Source organism: Mauremys reevesii, linkage group 23, assembly GCF_016161935.1.
Source record: "Mauremys reevesii isolate NIE-2019 linkage group 23, ASM1616193v1, whole genome shotgun sequence".
Taxonomy (NCBI): domain Eukaryota; kingdom Metazoa; phylum Chordata; order Testudines; family Geoemydidae; genus Mauremys; species Mauremys reevesii.
The window spans coordinates 14,921,514-14,945,442 of record NC_052645.1 but is presented as its reverse complement, the minus strand read 5'-3'; the positions used below and the strand labels follow the sequence as shown (position 1 = coordinate 14,945,442).

At 50.2% G+C, this 23,929-nt stretch overlaps 1 protein-coding gene across 4 annotated transcripts in view; it reads left to right on the top strand.

Moving 5' to 3' along the window:
- The first annotated feature begins 12,404 nt into the window (after window positions 1-12,404).
- The window catches only part of LDLRAP1 (low density lipoprotein receptor adaptor protein 1), a 48,400-nt gene continuing 36,875 nt past the window's right edge, over window positions 12,405-23,929 (top strand). Inside the window, exon 1 of one of the 4 annotated variants that reach the window (XM_039511612.1) lies at window positions 12,405-12,668. In XM_039511612.1, the coding sequence (XP_039367546.1) occupies window positions 12,584-12,668 (85 nt within the window). In that variant the 5' untranslated portion in view covers window positions 12,405-12,583. The remainder of the gene's footprint in view (window positions 12,669-23,929) is intronic. The other 3 variants (XM_039511611.1, XM_039511614.1, XM_039511613.1) reach the window with 3 other exon arrangements.

The window sequence follows — 23,929 nt, the reverse complement described above, 5'->3', positions numbered from 1 at the left end:
ATACAAACGTGGCAGAGGGGAGACTGGAAGTACCACCCTAAGAGAAATAATGGCGTTTATAAATGCACAGCCAGCTCCCGCATACCGTTCAGCGGCAATAATCTGTTTTCGGCAGATTAGGAACCATGCAGCCAACACAGCTGGAATTACGTTTCCAGGCCGTAGTTCCTATAAGAGACTCGCGTAGAGGTTTGGGCTGGGGGCTGGGGTGGGGAGAGGCGTGGATGGGGACCGGAGGGATGTATCAATCTCTCTCAGTGCTTTGAACCAGCCAAGGCAGATGGCAGAGAGTCTTATGAACCAGAATGCAAATAGCCTGTGCTTGGGGCCAGCCAATCTCAAATTAAAGTTGCAAATCAAAATCACATTGGCTGCTGGGATGACCACGCGCTTGCTGGATTATATGATTACTATTCATCACTCATACAGCACCATAAATGTCAGTGGTACATAATGCCGCCATCCACCACCCCAAAGAGCTTACAATGGTCCAGATCATCACACATCCACCTTCAGTAAGGCTCGTGGCAGGGGAGGCTTCAGGGGAGGGGATGTCCCTGTAGAATGATCCTCTCCTATGATCCCATTGGGATGTGGAAGGGTGAGAGTTCTGTGCCATGAAAAACCCCACGAGGCCTGTCCCCAGCCCTGGCAGTTCCCAGGGATCCATGGGAAAGCCCAGGCCTATGGGGACAGGGGTTTTTATAGCAATGGGAATTTGCAGAAATAGCAGTAAGCTGAATTATTGGTGTCTCAGGTTTGTGACAGATATAAAGGGGCAGAAAAGACCCATTGCTCCCAGAGCCCCAGTCCCATTCCCGCTGAAGAGCCCATTCTGCCAAGTGCTGTACACACACAAAGCAAGAGACCGTTCCTGAGACATCACCGGTCTTACACAGTAACTGTTTGCTCAAGGACTGTGATCTTTACTCCTACAGTTATTAACCCTGAACTGTCAACATCACCTCAGTCCGGCTCGTTACATCTCCTGGCAGGGTTCAAAGTAAATAGATTTCCAAAGCAATTCCCCTGATTCTGCACAAATAAGGGCAGGATGATGTACAACATGAAGTCAGAAACTAGATAAACGCTGTCCATGGCTGGGTGGGGTGAGGATCTGAAAGGTATTGTAGCCTGCGGAGGAGTTATTCAGAGAGACACATGAATGCTGGGCACTGCCATGAGCCCATTGACTGGGAACCTGGGTTAAAGAAAGGGAGATTCAGAGCAAACATGTTTATTAGACACACCAAGGATGGGATTCAACAAGGGACCAGTGCAGCAGTCCTGATGCAGACAAAATTCCTAGTGATTTCCTTAAGAGTAGGCTTTGTTCTCTGTTACAACCCTGACACCCCCCTGAAATCGCTGGGTTGCATGAGTGGGAGGGAGAGGGGAATTGGGCTCATTACCCAGTGATGATAACTGGTTCTAGAATCTCTCTCATCCAAGGATCTCAACGCACTTTAAAACCATGAATTAATTTTGCCTCACAACAACCCTGTGAGGGTCTGGATTATTTTCCAGGTGGGGATGCACAGAGGGCCTGATTTTCAGAAACGTTTAGGACCTGCAGCTCCTGTTGTCTTCATCTGGAGAAGTGTGTGCTCAGCACTTTGGAAAATCAAGCCCCAAAGAGGAATAACGGCCAGATTCTCAAAAGCACTGAGCACCGAGCAGCTCCTGGCCTTCAGCCACTTGGCCAAATTCCAGGATTACCAACACTAAGCGATCAAACATCAGCCCCTCACCCCAAATCATGAGATTTTAAAAATAACAAAATTGCGGGGGACAGATGGGCTTTGTACCGGCCTGCTGGTTCTGTAAGCCTTCAGAGGCCACATTTTCAAGCATTTATCTTCAACAATGAGGACTAGAAACTTGATTTTGTGTGTGGGGGGGTGGGGTGGATTCCACAGAAAGCTGAGATGCTCCCATCATAACGTGACTCTGGGAGCAGGGACTTTATGTAAAATACCACAAATCATGTGAGATTTGCAAACCAAATCCATGGCGGAGTGGGGCCTGAATCAGAGACTCCTGCTTCCCATTCTCCTATTGTAACCCCAGCTAATGCTTCTGTCCTGAGTTTTTTTTTTTAAAATCTTGTCATCATCCCTTTAAATCAGCGGTTCTCAAACTATGGGTCTGGACCCCAAAGTGGGTCACGACCCTAATAATGGGGTTGCCAGAGCTGGCGATAGACTTCCTGAGGCTTCAGTCCCCCTCCTGAGGTCATGTAGTAATTTTTGGGGCTCACGGCGCTGTTAAGTTTGAGAACCCCCTGCTCTAACTCTTCCCTCAGAACCCAGCCCAGCCTCTCTTTTTAGTCGAGGGGGGTGGAATTAGTTTGGTTATAAAGCTTTAATAACCACATTTGCCATTGGATGGCCCCTTTGCAAAGGGAAAAGCGCAGCTCCTGGCCAGGAGGAGTGATCCCAGCGCACAAAGAAAACAACAATCCGAAGGCAGCGTAAAGAGATTACCAGGATTAAAATGAGATGAAAAGGGATGGTTACAATTATTATTAGCTTCAAAGTCCCGGCAACTGGAGCAGCGAGTCACTGCCCATCTGTTCTGTTCCGTCCACACAGCCTCCGAGGTTTTGTTCCTGACTGCACGTTGCATTTGATGTGCTGGTACAATCTGAACTTTAAAACAAACAACAACAACAGCAGTGAAAGCTGATCTCCTGGCAACGTGTTACTGAATCCAATGAATCAGGCTGTGGTGCTGGCGCAGAAATAGCATCCAAGAAGTGTATCAATTTAACACATGACAGGACAGAGACAGTTTTGCTGGGCAGACAAAAAAAGGAGAGAGTTTGCTTAAGGAAGCAATGAAAAATGATTATAATTAAGAACGTATTGAACTGGGCTCGGCGCTATTATTAGAATGAGCAGCCGGGGCTTTTTACACTATTTGAATGAACTCCATCAGCATTTGCACTATAAATTCTGTTTTCCAGAGGGTCCCTAATTGGCAAGGAAATTTTGCTGTGCACTGACTTGTGGTAAAGGATGCGAGATTAGCGGGAAGTAGGGTCTGTTTTGGGTCTTGATTTCAGTAAATCAGAAAAGGATAAAAACTTTTTTTTTCTTTTTAAATAAGGGTTTGATTCTGCAAACCCTTCCATGAGAAATCCTTACCCACACAAGCAGCGGATGAAACCAGTTGGGCTATTTGCTTGTGTGAGTAAGGGCTGTGGGAAAAGGCTCCGCGTTTGTCTTGTTGTTGTTGTTTTTCACCTAGAACATGGATTAATTGTTTGCTTTTTTTTTCATGTATTTAATTATTACTTAAAGTATAATCAAACGGTATTAATATTACAGTAAAACCTAGAGGCCTCTACCAAAAGTCGGAGGTGGGGCAGGGGGTCTACTCAGTTAGGTACATTGCAAGACCAGTTCCTGCCCCCGAAGAGCCTGTAATCTAAACAGATAAGATCAGGGGTGCTGGAACAATTTTGCTGAGAGCCATTGAACCAAACTGTATGTGATGGAAACCACTTCAAGCCAGGGGGTGCGGCAGCCCCCCCATCACCCCTACTTCCAGCACCTGTGGATAAGACAGACAAATGGTGGGAGGAAAGCAGAGGCACAAAGAGGTGAAGAGACCCAAGGTCCTTCAGGAGCCTATTGGCAGAGCCACCGAATAGCATCTAGGTCTCCTGAGCCCCAGGCCTGTTCTCTGTCCACTGGACCACACCATCTCTCACTGTACGGGGGCTGATTCAGCAAGGTGCGGCGCACCTGTCCCTCCTATTGAAGCCAGTGGGCTTTCATCCCCTTGCAGGACTGATCCCTCAGAAACCGATCCCAGCTCTTCCAGTGCCATAAACTGGCGCAGCGCCATGGACCATTTCAGGGAGCTGCACTGATTTACACCAGATAAGGATCCGCCCCAGCGAGCCACGTTCTGCAGTCCTTAAACAAACAAAGCCCTCATTGGCTGAGGCCCAGATCCTGCACGGTATTTAGATTGATTTCAGTGGGACTTAGGGACCTAATTACCATAGTCCAAAGCTCCTGTTGCGTAAGGGCTCCAGAACTTGGCCCAAAGCTCAGCCAGAAATGTAAACATTGTACTTTTTGTTTGACATAGAAATACACAGAGCCAATCAGTCTCCCATGCAGACCAACCAGGAAATGAGGGGGAAAGCATTCCTATAGGAGGCTCAGAAGCAGGAGGGATATGTTAGATTTGACGAGGGGATGGGCTAATCTTGTCCCATGGTGGCTATTTTCTGTGAAACACAAGAACAAAATTAAAACAGGAAAATCCCCTGCATTTTATGCAGCATCCTTTCCATCTTCCTGTTTTAAGGCCGTGATCCATTGCCCATTGAAGACTTTCTTTGGGCATTGGATGGAGCTTTTAAAAGAGCAAGTTCTTAACACACTATTACAAGATGCCGGAAAGAGAATCCGAGTTTTGATCATGGTTGGGATCAGGTTTGGGAGTTTGCCAAAGATCTCGCTGCGCTTTCTTAAGTATGACCAGAGACTCTGGCAAGCCTTCTTTGAAAAGGTCTGTGAAAAAGCCCTCTTCTCAGTGAGGCAGTGTAGTCTAGTGGTTAGAGAAGCAAGCGCTTGTAGGTAAAGCCAGTTGGAAAATGAAATTTTCATCTTGTGGGAAATTGTGATATTTTGAAATTTGTTTTTGTTCCAGATCAGGACAAAAAGTCAAAAATATTAAAATATTTTGTGGAACAAAATATTCCAAAATATTTCAGTTTGAAAACACTGCATGAACCTTATTGAAACGAAATGTTTCAACAATGTTGAAACACTATACTATGATATAAAAAAATTAAACAAAATAAATAATAAATATAATATAGAAGTCCAAACCAAATGGAATAGTTGGAACAAAATGAAATGATAAAGTCAGAACCAAATACTCCATTTTGATTTTAAATCATTTTGGAACTTTTCCGTCAAAAATTTTGTGGCAAATCAACACATTCCCGCAAAACATTTCAGTTTAGAGACAACAGCATTTTTGGATGGAAAAATTGTGGCAACTTGTGAGTCACTGAAGTCTCCTGGATTCATTCCCTGATTCACACTTTGACCATGAGGCATCAGTCTATCGTGGTGCTTTGAGATCCTCAGACATCAGCCATTACAGGAGTGCATAGGATTGTAATAATATGAGTTCTCTTACCAATTCTTCGCACAGTATTGAATATGTGTGTGTTGGTTATTTACACTAACAGTTGATATTAGATGTTTGATTTTTTTATCTTTGCTATATTATATAAATCTGGGCCCAGATTCTGAATTCAGTTACCCTGGTGTTAATGTGCAGTACAGTCTGCCTTTAGTGGGGCTCATCCTGTGTTACACGGGTGTAATTTAGATCAGCATCTGGCTCTTTGTGAGCTGAAATAAAATAAAATATAAAATTAACCTATAAAAGTAAAACCTCAGAGAGGGCCCAATCCTGCTGTCTTTACTCAGGCAAAACATCCACTGAAATCAATGGCAGATGAACCTCTCCGCTACATCAGTGCAACATCCCAGGAGAATCTGAGCCCTGAGAGTTTTGACCTCAACCCAGTGAGGTCCATGGAAGAGCAGCAGAATCCATCGCAGCATACAGCAACTGCCCTGAAGAGTGAAGGGGAAATGGCAGACAATATGTTTGCTGAACAGTAGTGCTAGGCTATGGGGTCTGTGACCAGCACACACTCTGGAGAGCTGAGATGGCCAGGGGGGCCCTGTGGTCCACGCGTCATGGTTAAGCCATCGCTGAAATTGACCCAGCACTGCAGTAGTTTCCCGAGTTGGACGTGGGGACGATGTCGACACTTTGCATTTTTGGAAGTAAGCGCTCTGCCTGTTTGATGCCAGCTAAGATTTTTCCGGCACGTGTCAACGTTTGCAGCTGTCAGCTGGGATGCTGGAAACGTGAACAGCAACCTGTTATTGTTATGTATAGCAATCACTAAAAGCAACTCTGGAAGTCTTCTAAAGACTGTGTGCACGCGTGTGGACGGATGGGGATCTGTGTGTGTGTCGTGAGTGTGTCATTGTGTTGGTGGATGGTGAGTGCTGCTCAGTGTTTAGGGAGATGGGGCCCTCGCTATGTGTTTGTGGTTAGTGGCTGTCAGATAGCACATGCGTGCTGAATGTCTGTGTGGGTATGTCTCTGTGTCGGTGGGGGGAATATGGGTATATCTGTTTCAAATGTTGCTCAGTGCATGTGCATCTGGTGAATGTGTCTAGGGGGAAGGGAGGAACGTGTGTGGTGGTGTGGCAATATGAGTGTGAGTTTGTGAAGGAACACCCCTGCCCCCGGGAAATAGCACATGGCATTTATCTTCCTTTATCTATGCTACCTCCAGAACCCACGGCACTTTGGTGTCTTGGCCAGATTCCACTTAGAGCAGTAATTGCATTGGACCTAATCCTGCAGCCCTCTGCTCAGGCAACCGCTTATTTTCTTCAGTGGGAATTTTGCTCGAGTTCCATTCCGTTTCTACAATTGCTGCTGCTGCAGTGTCTCTGGCCGATGGAAAACAAGAGAGCCCAGACCACAGGAAGCAATTCCATTGTAAATTGTACAGTGCGGGAGCAGCTGCGATCGAGCAGCCAGAGGGCAGGGATGGGAGACAGGAGAGCTGATTTATACATGCTTGCTGGGTGACCGTGGGCGTGTCACTCTGCCTTTCTATGTCTCAGTTTCAGGGTGGGTACAAGGATGTTTTGCGCCCTAGGCAGCTCTCCGCCCCCCCCAGCACCCCTCCGTGGCAGCTCCCCCCTTCCGCCCTGAGGTGCCCCCCCACGGCAGCTCCCCCTGGCCCGGGGAGCCCTGCGGCAGCTCCCTGCCCCAGCTCACCCCTGCTCCGCCTCCTCCCCGAGCAGCCGTCGCTGCTCCACTTCTCCCGCCTCCCAGGCTTGTGGTGCCAATCAGCTGTTTGGTTATTCTTGTTACCCTTAAAAATGCACCGCAAGCCTGGGAGGGAGAGAAGCAGAGCGGAGCGGCGTGCTCAGGGGAGGAGGCGGAGCAGTTCCCCTGCGTGCCGTGCCCCCCCCACTTGCTGCAGGCGGCCCTCCCCACGCCCCCCTGCCCCAGGTCCCTCCGCCTAAATGCCAGTGACGATCTGAAATGCCGCCCCCCAAATACTAGCACCCTAGGCAACCACGTAGGTCGCCTAATGGGTTGCACCGGCCCTGCTCAGTTTCCCCCTCTGTAAAATTGGGATATTGATATGGACCTTTTGTGGGGTCCCTTGACACTTACAGATCCGGAAAAGCAGATGATTATTATGAGAGTCATTAGGGATGCGGAATGGTTTTGTTTTCTTAGTAACCTTGCAGGTGAACGGTGCCGAGTATTTGGATTTGGGTTATGGCAGCGGTTCGCAACCTAGTGTACTGGTGACCCCTTGTACATAGCAAGCCTCTGAGTGCGACCCCCCCCCCTTATCAATTAAAAACAAATTTCTGTATATTTAACACTATTATAAATGCTGGTGGCACAGCAGGATTTGGGGTGGAGGCTGACAGCTCGCAACCCCCCCATGTAATAACCTCGCAACCCCCTGAGGGGTCCCGACCCCCAGTTTGAGAACCCCTGGGTCATGGGGATGTCAGTGGTTATGGCAGCCCCACACTTCTCTCTGCTGCAGATTTAAAATGGGGGAAGAGAAGTGAGTGTGAAGGGGAGCAAACCACAAACACTCCTGGATCAAACAAGCTTCTCTTCCCCTAGATGATGACGACATTGATTGGGGTTTTCTGTCCATCACCCACTGCTGTTCCCCACCGAGCCTGGAGTTTTTCATCTCTCCCACTTGCTTTTCCCTTTGTTTACTCGCATCCTTTTCCTTTCAACGGTGACAAACGGGAACATGGTTCAGAGGCAGGGCAGGCAAGAAAGCTTCTCTGAGAGCTCTGGGCCCAATTTGCCTCGTGTGCAGTGATTTGGCAGCCAGGGCAGGGCTCGGTGCCATTTTGTCACGGCTTCAGAAGTAAAACCACCCCCAGGCTGGGACAGCACGTTTTTCAGCTGCGGAACTCAGGCCCTGGTCCTCTCTAACAAGGCGTCGAACTCTGGATGATTTCAGTGGCAATTAGGCACCTTAAAACCTTTGAGGAGGGATGTCCTGGGGCCAGAAACTGAGCAGTATCCAAACCGGGGTTGGGCATTTTGAAGGGTAACGAGAATAACCAGAGCTAGACTAGTTCATGCTGACACAAATTGTGGAAGGGATATTAGACCTTATGCTTCAAGCCAATTGCTAATGACTAGAGATTAGGAGATTTCCTGCCCCCGGGCGCTGGCCAGAGACAGGCTGCTGGAGAGGATGGATCAGAGTTCTGATCCAATCTGGCGACCTCTATGTTCCTAGCACGGACAGCACCAGGGTAAGCCTCCCGGTACTGTCTCTCCAACATTCCTCGACCCCGGCCTGCAGGGAGTCCCTCTAGGAGCAAGATGCTGGTTCGTTTTCCATGCCTTGGGTCCATTAATCTGCTGGGCCTAAGAGGCCGGCAGACCTTGATTAGAATGAACTTGCTGCTAGGCAAGGCCAGAGGGCTTCCCTGGGGATCAGCAGTCTTGTTTGTTTTGTCTGTGACCCAGGCTAGGACAATCAGGCCATGTGTGAAGGTAACTTGTGAGTGTGGTTCTGCTAGGCCAGAAAAAGAATGATCAGGCCACAGTAGTCAGGGAAACTACGGCGGAAAATTGCAATCAGGAACCATTTGCAACTAGCACATTAGCTAGCCTGGCATAACTCTGCCCCTTCTGGGATCAGGATCTGAGCACGTGCTGCTGAAAAGAGGTTCACGCATCCTCTGGCTCTGGAAAATAAATATGGCCTGATTCTCTCTGGCCGTGCCCAGGTGCAGTCACATACTCCAGCTCCAAGTGGGAACACGGTGCTCCCGAAGCAGAATGCCAGGTGACAAGCTGCAAAGCAACAGAAAATCCGGCCCTTATTGGTGAGGCGTGAAGCACATGTCTCACAAGGCATGTGGCGATTGCTTCTGAGTTTGAAATCGCTCCAGGTCAGCGGGACAGTCACTTCAGGAGAAGGCTAGAAACCTCAGGGGTGGGAAACGCTTGAGGCTAGAAACCCAGTCAAGCACCCCTCTGTCCTAAGCAGCAGCTTAGCCCTAAATTATGGGATTGACACCTAAATTATGTGACAGACCCCCTGTGGGATAGTGGTGCAGCATTCTCCCTTAAACCTTGACTCCACCCCTCACCTCATACAGGAGCTTCGTACCATAGTCTGTTTCGAGAGAATCTGCTATTACGTTTCGTTTATTTTACGCTGCCCAAATTTTAACTCTTCAATCGGATGCAGATTTTTGTATTGATGGGGCCCAATCCGAGTCCCATCGACCTGACAGGGGGATGCCCGGGCACAGTTTGGCCACTGTTGGTACAATCAGTGACTTGCAAGAAAGCATTTTGTGTGGACAAAAGCATAATCCACATGGCAGTCAAAGGCAACAGGAATGTAAAATAGTTGCCATTAGCAGAAGGCCTCACTAAAACCCCTGTGGGGTCAGGCCTCATGAATTTGTACAGTGCTTTAATACTGTTTATTTCTGTAAAGCCATCTCTCTGAGAATCAAATTTCATTTCATTTTAAAAACACACACTTGCATTAATTAAGCCTCCCAGCACTCCCATATGGTGGAAATTACACCTGTGTAACAGAAGGGTAAACCGAGGCACGGAGCTGTCAGGAAATAGTCTACAGCCCCATAGTAAGTCAGTGTCAAGAATCCCCATTCTGAGGTTCTCAAGCTGGATGTTGTGGTGAGGATAGCACGAAGGGCCTTGAAAGTGAAGACAAGCTGAACAGAGGACCCTGGAGTTTTGGGTGTGCTAATAGATGGCGCAGCTAAGGGCTGAGATTTAAAGCTTGCTAGATTACAAGGCTATTTTAAACATAAATTATTCCTTTGCGGAGACTGGCTTGGAAGTGCCGCACGGCCGTGCAGGAGACCTTGATTTGATTACTAGCCTCTCTCACTCCGGCTGCCGTCATGCTGTCACTGTCTCTCCCGCTCAAGCTGCTGCGACACTTGGAGAAATATGTTCTGCTACTCCCACACAGCCCTACCGTCTGAGACGGCGTTTTCAGCACAGCCAGGGAAAAACATTGACACCGACGCTGGCAGTTCACTGGGAAAAAATCAGCAGTGGAGGACACATTTGCAGCTGGAGTTTGTCCTCAGAACATCAGCATCCAAAAAACCCAGCCCCATGCAGCCAGAGCATCAACACCCCAGTGTCTGAGAATGTAGGCCGGGCACCCTGAAGGTTGCTAAAAAAGTCAGCAACATGTACAAGTCGCTGGCAGGGGACGGCTGGCCGAGCAGGGAATGCTGCACATGCGAGGGTGCTGCACGCAAGACAGGAGCATGCCCTGTTTTGACGAGTGGCTTGTTTGTGCAATTGCTACAAGGGAAGCGGTGGGAAGGAAGCTGTGCGAAGGTGCTGAAGCTGCTGCCCGAGGTAAACATTGTGATACACTTAACTGATGATGGTGCCAAAGCCAGAAAACTGTAGACCCGAGAAGAGGAAAAATGGAACACGGCTGCATCAAAAGCCTGCCATGTGGATTGATCAGCTTAGTTTGTTACAGGATTTTAAAGAGTATCTGGATCGGCCATTCAGCGGTTGGCAAGGATGAACCACTCCAGCACGCTGTAATTTGGGGACTGGGCTCAGCCAACATCTCTCAGCCACAGGGCTTCAATTCAGCAAAGCATTTATGTGTGTGCTTAAACCCCTTGGCTTCAATGCCGCTTTAAACACGTGCTTAAAGGCAAATATGGCTGTGTGCTTTCCTGAACAGGGATGGATTTAAGCACATGCTTAAGGGTTTCGCTGAATCGGGGCCTACAGCTTCACAGGGACCTTTAAACTGACTTCATTATACACTTGCAACATGCCCATGCTGTTATTTACCAGCTGCATTAGACAACCCGCTGTATCTTTTGATAGCAGTTAATTTAAATCTCCTGTTTCAAATTCAGACCACAGCTGTTGCTCTTAAAGGGCTACTGTCAGGTTAAAAATCAGACAGTGTATTTTGGGGGGAACTATTACTAATAGGTTAGATCGTTAAAACCGAAAGACTGTCTTTAATCTAATTTACTTTTCATTATTCGTGCGGTTTATCCCTTTCTTGCATTTCACTCAGTTTCGACAATGGAAATAGCTTAGTCAATTCTACTTTTCTTTCTACATCACTTTCGCTTTCTGGCTCCTCGCGTACCAGAGCAATGCTGCAAGGTTTGGATTGCCAACACCAGATGGGAATGTTTAAATTCAATCAAAAAGCTGTTTTCAGTTACATTAAAATATATCTATTAATAGGAAGTTCTGTAAAACCTGTAAAAAAAATTATTTTACAAAACCTACATTTTGGGCCTAACCCGCCCACTTCCAATAATATCCCTTTAATTTCAACAAGCCTGCTAGGCCCTAACCCTACCAACACTTAGCCACATACGTTTAAAGCCTCCTAGTAGCCAGCTGAAATCAAGCTACACATGGAGTTACACACGTATAGCCCTTTATTAAATGTGATACTAAAATATTGCATGGAATTTGCTTGTACTACATTTGAGGCTTTAAGGAAACAAAAAATAAAATTGTTCTTCCCATGGCTTTTTAACACATTACAGTCTTTTGATAGTCGTTCTCGGTGCTTATTGCCAGGGTCTGTACATTATACAATGCAGTAATCACATGGTGTAAATGATTTTCAATTCAAAATCTAAATACACTCTGGATTTATCAGAATGGTGAATCAAGCTCATATGAAAGAGGGTCACCAGTGCCATAAAATAGGCTGTGAAAAGACCACTGATTTGATAATATGGCATTTGGCGAGGCAAAATCATGCTGGAGTTGCCAAGGCATTTACTGTATATGTGTGGGGACAGATGAGCTGACTGATTTAAACATGGGGCCTCCTTCACTATAATACAGGGAGGGTCCCAGTATTTGAGGAATGGCTGCCACGGTGATCAAATGACATGAGCAATTAAAACCTGTTGCATGGGGGACATGAGGCCATTGGGTCCAGCCCTGATGACACACGTCTGCAGCACACGGACATGACAGCTCAGTGGTTTGCACATTGGCCTGCTAAACCCAGGGTTGTGCGTTCAAGCCTTCAAGGGGCCATTTAGGGATCTGGGGCAAAAACCTGCCTGGGGATTGGCCCTGATTCGAGCAGGGGGTTGGGCTAGATCCCTCCTAAGGTCCCGTCCAACCCTGAGATTCTGTGATTCTCTGCCCTATGGGGGGGGGGGCCCAGTGGGGGCCCAGGCCTGATATGACCCCCCCCGGGCTGCTCAGGGAACTGCTTTGCAGCCTGGCGGGGCTCCCGCTCCTCCCAAGCGGGAGGTGCCGGCCCGGCCGGGGAGGGAGCAGCCGCGTCACCACCCCAGCCCGGGGCGGATTTGCAGCGCGATCCTCCCACTTCCCCCACGCGATCATCCCTCGACCGCCCGGGCCGGGAGGCGGCTCCGGGCAGCCCGCAGCCGCCGCCGCGCCGCGCCGGGAAAAGTTTGTTGGCGAGAGTTTGGGGCGCGCCATGGAGGCGCTGCGGTCGGCGGGCAGGGCCATCATCCGGAGCCCCAGCGCCGCCAAGCAGTCCTGGGGCAGCGGCAAGCACAAGAGTGAGTCCCCGGCGGGGAGCTGGGGCGGGAGCGGGGTGCTTAGCCCGGGGGGCGGCTAGTCCCTCCCCTGGCCCGGGGCAGCCGGGAGCAGGGTTTGCTCCTCCCCGAGTGACCTGCTTTGCTTTGGGAGCGCGCCCGGCTGGCGGTCCCGGGAGCCGCTTCCTGTTGCTGGCCGGCCGAGAGCAGGCTGGGGTGGGAGCCCGCTGGGGTGGGGCTGGGGCTGGGACCGGCTTCCCCAGGCCGGTTCTCATGGCGAAATGTTGCTGACCTGGGGGACGGTGACCCCCTGTGCTCCCCCCCGGCTGTACCTGTATCCAGCCTCGGCTCTTCTCTCCAGCCATACAGTGAAATCCCTCCTCGGCTCCCTCCCTTCTCAGTTAAGCAGAGAGGGGCCAGGCCAGAGCGCTCCCGAAAACCCCACCACACCCCAGTGCGGATGTATTGTTCTGACCCCGGCCCTACCCTCTGGGGGAGCACGCTGGGCCCAGAATGCTCCCGAAAACCCCACCACACCCCAGTGCGGATGTATTGTTCTGACCCCGGCCCTACCCTCTGGGGGAGCACGCTGGGCCCAGAGCGCTCCCGAAAACCCCACCACACCCCAGTGCGGATGTATTGTTCTGACCCCGGCCCTACCCTCTGGGGGAGCACGCTGGGCCCAGAGCGCTCCCGAAAACCCCACCACACCCCAGTGCGGATGTATTGTTCTGACCCCGGCCCTACCCTCTGGGGGAGCGGGTTGGGGCCTGGCTTGTGCTGCCCTCTGGTCTGGACAGTCCTGAGCCCTGTCTGCAAATGGAAGAATAGTGAAAATGTTCTTAGCCCACAGCTGAATGAGCAAGTATGAAGAGAAGAATGAGGGGGGATTTGATAGCTGCTTTCAACTACCTGAAAGGGGGTTCCAAAGAGGACGGATCTAGACTGTTCTCAGTGGTACCAGGTGATAGAACGAGGAGTAATGGTCTCAAGTTGCAGTGGGGGAGGCTTAGGTTGGATATTAGGAAACACTATTTCACTAGGAGGGTGGTGAAGTGCTGGAATGGGTTCCCTAGGGAGGTGGTGGAATCTCCATCCTTAGAGGTTTTTAAGGCCCAGCTTGACAAAGCCCTGGCTGGGATGATTTAGTTGGGGTTTGGTCCTGCTTTGAGCAGGAGGTTGGACTAGATACCTCCCGAGGTCCCTTCCAACCTTGAGATTCTATGATTCTAAGTAGGACGATGTACAACGGGGTTAATAGTTACTTAAGGTCTCCGCAGAGTGAATGAGGCCACTGTGTGTGTTGCTTCTAGTGATTGATAATGAAATGGTGTCTAAGCAAGGAATTCCTTTTCCTCGCACCTGGAGTTACAGCGCCATCTTTTAGGGATCGCTGCGCTGTCTAGGTGAGGTTATGGGCCTGCCTGGATGTCTTGAGCCAATTTAGTGAGTCACGGTCCGCTTACCTGCAAACACCACCGAACTCCATAGCTCTGCTGTCAGACTGTTCCTACCAGGGATCGCTGACTTGACTTCCTTTAGGAAGGAATGTACGTTTCTCAGCCCCCTAAATGAGCCCTTCTCTACCCCAAATCTTGCCTTTTGCAGACCAACCACCCTACTTGCCCTGTGGCTTGACAGCTTTGGGATTGTTGTCCTTGACCGTGGAATGTCCGGGTTTTCTTTTCTTTTGTGCAAAAGGAAACTCTAAGCAAACAAAAGTTGCTGCATTCCCCGGAGAAGAATGGAGTGTAATGAGACCACACAATGCTCTTGCCTGCTGAGCAATTTAAACACATCTTAATGTGGTGTGTCATAGTAGACATGCATTAGTCTGGTGGCCGCATGTGTTCTCTCTAAGCCTGCCCTCCATCGTGGCAGATGTTAGCCCTGCACTCCTCTTAGTCAGTCTGGATTCTTCTTCTCCTTCTTGTCCCATCACTGGTGGATCTCAAAGGGTGCCGGATTCATGGAAAGGGTTAAAGTTCTGCAGTGGGATTTTTTGCTTTGGTTTAGTTTGTACTTTACCCAGAGTCAAATCAGTGGTTAACTTGTAACTTTGGTTTTATTAGCTGGCTTAAAAATATGCTACACCCAGGATACCAGTTTGAAAAATCAAGCACTGCAGTAAGATTTTTTTTTTACATTCCATCCAGCTGGGTACTAGATTCTTGAGCTTTGGACAGTAGCTGTAACTTGCATTCATTCAAAGGCTGCTGGGCACCTGCCATGTACACACAGAGCCCTGGTTCCTTTCCCTGCTCCCACATAATAATGAAAGGGTTTGAAGTGGACTTTTTTCCATTTTCTTCCCCTTCTTAGTTGTTTTTAGCACTGTTATGATACTCCTGCCTGCCTGGCCTCTCATCCTTGGTGGGATCTCTGACTCCTCTCCCAGTATCTAAACCCTGTGTGTTCTCTCTCTCTCTCCCCCTCTTCTCTGCTGCAGCTTGGATGGGAGTCTGAGATATTAATTTCCTGCCATGGGTGGTATATCCTTCTCCATCCCTTCAGTGTGTCCAGAATGCTGCTCCCAGGATCACCTTGAGCTCCTGTCCCTTGCATCTTTGCATTGGTTCAATCAGATCAAGCTTCTTGTCTTCACCTTCTAAAGCAGCTGCTCTCTGATCTCATTTTCTCCCACGGGATGTCCCAGCCTCTCTGTTCCACCCAAGATTCTCCGACTGGTTCTTTTGTCTCCTTCACCCACTCCTAACTCCATGTCCCAAGGCTGGGAACAGCCTCCTGCTCAACACTCTCTAAGAGCTGGTCCGATCCTCCAGGCTGCCTTCTTCCATAAGGCCAAAAGTGTGACTGCTCCCCTTTTGGTTCTGACTCACCGTGGTGCATATGCACAGACCTGTCCATTGATAGGATCTTGGACTAACCTGGCATTTTTCCGTCTCCTTAAAAGCTCTGTGAAGAAACACATGGAAGGAGATAAGTGGGATTTTCGCTAAGTGCTCTTGCCAGAGGTGCAATACCAGCAGGTGTGCAGGAAAGCCCAAGATCCCAGCATACCAAAGTGCACTAATCCAGTTTTTAGAATGAAGTATTTTCCTTTGCCAGCTTTCGCTGTGCCAGTAAAAACCCCTAGTGTCTGGAGACTTCACTACATGGTGGCAAGATCAAACTGCTTGATTTTCACTAATCCGCTGAGATTCACTCCAGGTTTTTTTGCCTCTTTTAAGGATTAAGAGGCTGGTATCTCTGGATCTGAAATGACCGCACTGCTGCCGGAGTCTCGGCACTCTGCAGGAATCCTAAGCAGGAGTTTAACTCGGCGGTAGGTGCTTTGGCACTGGGCTGCAACTTGGTACAGAGTCTGCAGAGAGTGGCGGGGTGGGATTTTTCTGACACGTACCCAGCTAGAGAGTTTAAAAAGCAAACCAGATTTTGGTCTTAGACTGAAGCCGTTCAGACTCTGCTATTAAATTGTCTTAAACAAGCTTGTGAATTGCATGAGAATTATTGCGTGCTGAGTAAATATGAATGAAAAGCAGGAGTCACTGTCAATTGGCACGAAGACATCTGCTGTGTAAATGTAGCGGTGATTCCGGGTAAATGCATACTGACCTCTTGCAGAAAGGGCTCTCGGTTACGAGCATATTTGATTGCATTGGACTTACTAAGGCTTTGAGTGTGTATATATGTCTAGCTTTAAATTTGTGCCCCCACCCCACCCTCCTGCCCTCAAAATGAACGTAATGATAAAGCTCTTTTTGGAATGGGGACTTGTGAAAATCTAATCTTGGAATCCGTGGGGAGGCTCCAAGATGGAAAAGGTTTCTGGTCTGAACAAATCTATTCCCCACACACCTACCACCATTCCCTTCCTTGCTCCATCGCGTGCGCAGACACACACAACTCTCTCTCACTCACACACCCCTACCACCACTCCCTTCCTTGCTCCATCTCTCACACACACTGGCCGTGCTCTCACACTCACACCTACCACCACGCGCACACACTCTCACGCTTTTGCTGGAAGCAGCAGTGAGACTAGTATCCCCAAGCCATCATCCCCAGGGGCACATCCAGTGAACTCCAAATGCTCCAGGGAACTGTCACCTTGAAATATTTGCAGATTTCAAGACTGAAGAAAAGTTTCTGCGCGTGGCAAATGCGAACAAGAGCGAGCCGTGCTTGAGGGGAAGTGGGGGCGGGGGGGGAGCAATGTGTGTGCAGACTGTGGCTGGCTTGTGAATTGAAAATGTTTGTTTGAGGTGCCCGTGAGCTGTGCGCGCTCCTGAGATGGGGGAGGAACGTCAGAACAAGCCACTCTGCCCATCCCCCTCCCAAACCAAAGCATAAACCACCGGGAGCTTTGCAGCCCCTTTCAGGTCTGCTTCTCTCAACTGCAATTTGATTGTGATTCTTGATCTAAATCCGTTTGCAAGCCGTGCGCCATCGCTCTAACCAAAGGGGTGCTTGGTACTGTATAACTGACGGTCTCTGCCATCCCGCTGTGCCAGCCGAGGAGGGGTGAGCTGGTGAAGGGCTGGTCAGCCAAGCCAGGGGAGCAGTGGGCACTTCCCGACGTTTTCCCCACGGTGTGGGGGAAGCTGGGCTCTTCTTTTCGCCCCAGGAGGTCTTGGGAGTCCTAGAGGGAAATCCAGGGGAGGGAACAGTTTTGGTGAAGTTGATAGAGAGCAGCGTCATGGCTCCTGCCAATGCTCAGAATGATCCTCGCTCTGACGGTTGCCCCTTCCTGGGCTACAAACCATCTTCCTCTCCGAGTATTTCCTCGGAGCTTGCTTCCTAACCAAGCACCGCTGTGTGCCTCTGAAAGTGTCAGTGTTCAGACTTCCCTACTGGGGGCGCTGAGTCAAAGTGGGACCTGAGGATCCTCTCCCTTGGTCTCCCCTGCCCAGGGGCGGCTCTAGCAATTTCGCCGCCCCAAGCACAGCGGCACGCGCTCTGGCGGTCGCCAGTCCTGCGGCTCCGGTGGACCTCCCGCAGATGTGCCTGCCGCCAGCGCTTGGCGTGTTGGGGCCTGGAGCCGGCCCTGCACCTGCCCCCTCAAAACCCTTGCTCTCAGCCTGAATATGCAACACACAGAACAAGATTACTTAGCTGCTTTAATGCCCAAGTAACGTTACTCAGCTGCCTCCATGCACAGTGCTTGCCACCCCCACCCCCTACATACAAGCACAATGCAGCTTCGGGAGCGGGCTGAGGCCTTCATTGCACTCAGTGCTGGAAATGGAAAGGCCCCGCCACAGTCTTCACGCCCCTGCTTGTGTAGCCAGTGTGGTCAACTCACCATTTTATCGTGAGCCTCTTAACCTCCCTCCCCCCATCAAATGTTAAGCCCCAGTTCCTGGAGCCCTGTGATTATGTGAACCTTGGATTTACCTTCTTTAAAAACCGGTTTCTAGCCCTCCTGGTTCAGAAGTTCAAAAAGGTGACCCCCCCCCCCGACCCCTTCCTCCCCAGACCCCCTCCTGCCCCCGCCGAGGCTCAAAACCCAGAAGGCAAACTTAAAAAAATAATTTAAAGAAACCAAACAACCTTTCATGATCTGTGTGTTTGGGGTTGGCAACTTACATACCAGATCTCTGATAGCAGAGGTTGGCTAGTAAACTTGCTGCTTCAGGTGGCTTTAAAAGAAATAGTCTCCTTTCAAAAGACATGCCTTCCAACGATGACCTCATGGCAGAGATTGTCCGCCTGCTTCACACACTCTAATACTTACCTGTTCACGGTCTCTGTGCTGGGAAGTGCTGTACGCATCAGTTTGGAGCAGATCAGTTCGCATTTGCACTTTACGCCCGGGGCAGGAGGGTTGAGTGGAAGAGAGGTGGGGCAGAAGTTGTGGCTTGTTGAAAGCCACAGAGGAAGTCATCACAAGAGCAGCAGATCGAACAAACAAGAGGTGCCTGGCTTGGAACCTGGTGCTCTGTTCTCCAGCTCCTAGAGCTCCTTCAGCTGCTTGTAAAGTGCTCTGAGGCTGAAAAGCACTGGGGGACCATAACAGGCACGTCTGCCCCTCCGAGCAGAGCTTGAGATGTGTTGCAAGAGTCGTACTGCTACACCCTCACTTACTTTGGAACCGCAGGGGTGGGAAGCCAAGAAATCAGTGGCACTGAAAGAGTCTCTGATGCTGACAAAATTCAGCCCTTTTTTGCATCGTGTCTGTAAACAGATGGTACCAAGTTACAGAAAGCATCTGGCTTGTCCTTGGTTCCCCGCTGAACTTTGGGAGCGGGTCATCCGCACAGCCGCAAGGGTGGGGGCGGGGAACTTTATCATAAACAACGCGTGGCTAAAAATAGCATCCCCTGGTACAGCGGCTGCTGAGACTCAGGCTAGGCAAGCAAAGTAGATTCTTTCCGTGCCCTGCTGGCTGGGTGAGTGTATCGAGTCCGAGTGCCAGAACCCCACTGGGGCTGGGAAACAACGGGGTGTCCCAAGTCCCGGGGACTTAGGCTGTTTCCACTGCAGTTCAGCCCTTGCTCTGGCCAATTGCATTCTGCCCCTGTGAACCGGACCGGGGCTGTCCCGTCTCGTGGATGAACAGGGTTAGGAGTCAGACTCTGGCGTCCAGTGCCCCGGGGTTGAGCATGCTGGCTGTATGGCTCGCTTGGAACCAGGACTCGGGTTCCCAGAAATCCCAGTCTGGGCGAGGTTTCTCTGCTTCTCCATTGGCTGCTCTGTGCCTGGGAGTAGATAGGGCTATGCACTTGTGTGTTCAAAAGGCTTCCGTGCTGCTGCGGCTCACTCCTCTTTCCTGTCCCTTGCCTGCCTTCAGGCTAGGCCTGCAGTGCCTCTCCTAGGCTGATTGGCCTGGCGGTGCATATAGACAGCCCCCCCTTGATACCACTATCCTCAACTATTCAGGAATATGGGGCATTATCCATCTGCTCATCAGGGCAGAGCAGATGGGCACAGTGCGGGGATGACATGATTCATGCTGCTTACCAAAGCACGGCTGGTAGGTCAGATCCAAAACCTCCCTGGCTTGTCACTGAAGTTCCAAAATCTGGAGGAATGCAGGAGGTGGTGTAATATATCACCAATGGAGCCGTAGTCTCTACAGTCCGCTCACCTGTTCTGGCCACAGCTAATGGCTTCTGTGCATCTCTTTGCAAAGCAAAACCGCTGCCAAAGCAAGGATTTGTCCGGCTCAGATGGACTTGCATGTTCTCCCCAAAATGGCGAGTCCTGACGTGCTCTGTCACATTCAGTGGCTGCTGCCAACTCTCGGCAAACCTTGAAACAGGGAGTAGTTGGACAGACTCGGGTGGAATCTCTATCTGCTGCCTCCCCCTTACTTGCTTGCTGTTGCAGAAGGAGGGTACCCTGTTCTCCGGAAAATGAGGATTCCTACGTGGCGTGTCATATATACATTTCTACATTTTCATATATATACAATATATATGAAAATGTAGAAAAAAATCCAAAATATTTAATAATTTCAATTGGTAGTCTGTTTAACAGTGCGATTAAAACTGCAGTTAATCGTGATTAATTTTTTTGAGTTAATTGCATGAGTTAACTGCGATTGACAACCCTACTATTCGTATGTAAACAAACGAGTGACTTTACACTTGAATCTTCAGACAGCCTGAAACATCTTCTGTTTCAACGGGGGTGTTTCTCTGAAACCAAATGATGTCAGTATTAGCACTGTTCTGTTCCCTGATCTGATGAAGTGGGTTCTAGCCCACGAAAGCTTATGCCCAAATACATTTGTTAGTTTCTAAGGTGCTGCAAGGACTCCTCATTATTTTTGATCACTTTGCGTTCATCCCGGGGTGCCAGAAGCCGGTGTCCCCTCTAACTGCTCCAGAGATGGAACTACACACTTGTTTGATAGCCGATTCACTGTCCCCAGGAATGAATGTCTATTCGCTTTCATATTGAATTCAACAAAACCCTAAATTCTAATGATCTGATTCTAATATAGCCCTTCCAGTGCACTGCAGAACAGATCTTGACAGTGTTGTGCGAGGGTAGTCGATTCTTTTTTTTGTCAAGGTCCAAATTTTTTGGTCAGGGTCCAGATTCCAGAGAAAATAAGTAAATAAAAAGATTTTGGGATCCATTGAAAAGCGCCTGGAGGTCTGGCTTTGGCCTGCGGTCTGCCAATTGACTACTGCTGATATAGTGCATAGATTTCAAAGCGCTTTACGGAGCTTGCAACCTCCACCCCTCCAGGCTAATCTGCACCATGAAACTGCCCCTGGCTCCACACCCTGGCAGTGGAGGTTCCTCTCCACAACCAGTCAGAGCCCTGAATGAGCCATGCTCCGGGATGTGTGAGTCACCAGGGTAACCGCTCCCATCAGGGTGAAGTCACCCTCTGGTTTAGGATTACATGGCAGTGTTCTCTGTAAAAGCATGTGCACAGAGCGGCCGGGGAATTACCTGCTGTGGAGGGCACCTGCAGCTCTGCTCAGCCGAGGGGGCGGGTGGAGAGGTGAGGTTGTGGCCTTGTGACCCTGCTGTCCTAAAGCACTGGAGGCGTGGCAGGGGATTGCTCTGTCCTGATTCATACAGTACATCTATGCTGCATGTGTGGAGCTAGACGCTGCAGTGAAAACAGGCTGTATGGCTCTTGACAGGGGGCTTTGGCTCTGGCACGGGGAAGCACGACCCTGCTAAAAATAGCAGGGCACATAGAGAGCCATGTAGCGTACGTACCCACAGGGTTCGGGTGTCTGCACCCGAGTCTCCTAAGCAGAGTCCTGCTAGCTACGCTGTCTGTACCTGCACTGTTTGAGCGTGTGGTGTATATATTTGACATGCTGCCACCAGGAGTGAGCGGTGACGTGCCCCTAGCGTGCTCTGCCTGCTAGCATGGCTGGCCTGTACCCACGTGCTGCCAGATGCTCACTTGCATCTGAGGGGAGCAAAGCTCACTTGGAGAACTTGGAATGGGCCCCATGGGGGCTGGAGTGGACTGTCTTGAAGACTTTTATTGTAGCTGCCACTACTGGGAAAGGGAGCGTGGGGATGTGATGCAGTTTGAGAAAGGTGGATGTGGGGGAGAGTAGCACCCGGGACACCTTTGCTGAACAATACTACTTGCTGACGAGGTGGGTGATGGTGTTGTGCCATCTGTGGACAGCTACCACGCACAGAGCACCCTCCACACCCGTCTCAGCACGGCTGATCTGACAGTGCTGCCGTAGCTGGATGGTGGTGGAAGAAGCAGTCGGACCTTTAATGTAACTTTCCCGGAGAAGGCTCATTGGTGTCTCTGAAATGAGCTCCAGACCCATAGAGGTTTGGAGGCTGGTTAATGCTGCTGCCTCTGCTGCTAGATGAGGTGGAAAAGGCCGAAGGCCCTGGGCAGCGTTCCCTGGGCGATGATTTGAAAGCGTAACATGGGCCCCTGCTACACAGTAGCAGAACCACTAACCTTTCTTCACTGGCTTCCTTCTCCCGCAGTGAGATCCCTGCATTAAGCCTCTGCAGTCTGCTGTAAACGCCTCCTTGCCAGCATGCGGCCACTCACTCCAGTGGGGATAGGACAAGACCCATCTCTTCCACCAGAACAGCCGTGCCATAGCCCCCATCCTTTGGTGCCCTCTTTCGTGCCTTCCATAGATAGGAGTGAAAACAGCCTCCCATGCTCCTAGCAGCTCCCTGGGAATTTCTCTGGGGGGCAGAGACCTTGCCTCTAGTTATAAGTAAAGCCTTGTGAAAAATTAAATGCGTGCACCAGAGCTGGCCCCCAATGAACTGGTTAGGTAGGATATGTGCGCCACTGCCCCTGCTGGTGTGAAATGGAATTGCTCGACTTAGTCTGGTGTTGCTGAAAGAGGAATCTCCTTTACTCCTGGTGGCAGGGGTCGGCCCCTGAGCAAGAGGCTCCGAGTTCTGTCCCCGAGGCTCTGATGAATTCTAGTGCGGGTCTTGGACACCGATGAACTAGATTGGGGTAGCAGCAACCTATGGCGCGCGTGCCAAAGGCGGCTCACCAGCTGATTTTTCAGTGGCACTCACGCTGGTCACCAGTCCGGGGGGCTCTGCGTTTTAATGTAATTTTAAATGAAGCTTCTTAAACATTTTAAAAACCTTATTTACTTTACTTACAACAATAGTTTAGTTCTATGTTATAGGAAGAGACCTCCTAAAAATGTTAAAATGTACGACTGGCACGCGGAACCTTAAAGTAGAGTGAATAAATGAAGACTCGGCACAGCACTGCTGAAAGGTTGCCGACCCCTGAACTAGATGCATTTAGTCTTGGTACGACTGAAGTGCCAAGACTTCTCCTTTAGCATCCAGGTCTCCGTTCCAGTCCTGCTCCCCCTCTTCAGTGCCACAATATGCCTCTTCTAAAATCACTAGCTACGGGGGTGATGAATTGGTGTTTCCATGCTGTGATCCATCCTACTCACTCGCTCATCAGGGGTCCCCTACCTTGCACCGCAGTAGGAAACTGGAGAAGTCTAGGACAATTATCTTGCCACTAGAGATGTTCTGTGCCTGGGGGAGGAAGCCATGTGTGAGGCCTTTTGGGAGACAACAAAACCTGATCTGTTCAGATTGGCGTCAAACAATAGCCTGCACGAGCCTCTATTCTGGTCTCTCTGCTGCTAAGACATGTCCATGATTGCTGTATTGACACAATCTCTCCCTGCTCTTTCAAAACGGGGTTGGATCCTCTGCTTGTGTCGCTCCATTGAGTCCAATGGAGTTGCACCAGTTTATAGCCGCTGTGTGGATTAACCCCAGCTGAGGATCTGGCCTGGAATGTTTAAATGCTATTGTGCAAGCTTCCTGTCTCCGTGCCCGTGCCTAGCAGAGCTCAGTGAAGCGTGCATCGTGGGGGGGGTTCGCTCTGACTGACATCAGTTAGTCCAGCTCCACAGGAATAGCCAGTGTGCACAGAAGGGACTGCTGCCGAGCAGTTCCTGTTCACCGTGTGAAGCCAGGCTCTCCGGCTCGGGAGCTGCCTGGTGGGGTTTCAGGAGGTTCTCCACACTAGCCGCAGGGTGAGCTGTACTGGCCTGCCTGAGAATGTGCATTCCTTGGCCCTGCATTTCATGGGTAAGGAAGCGACTCTTCTTGCAGGCTAAGCAGTGGTTCTCAGCCAGGGGTACGTGTACCCCTGGGGGTGCACAGAGATCTTCTAGGGCCGGGGTGGGCAAACTTTTTGGCCCAAGGGCCACGTCGGGGTTGCAAAACGGTATGGAGGGCCGGGTAGGGAAGGCTGTGCCTCCCCAAACAGCCTGGCCCCTGCCCCCTATCCTCCCCTCCCACTTCCCGCCCCCTGACTGCCCCCTCAGAACCCTTCAACCCATCCAACTCCCCCTGCTCCTTGTCCC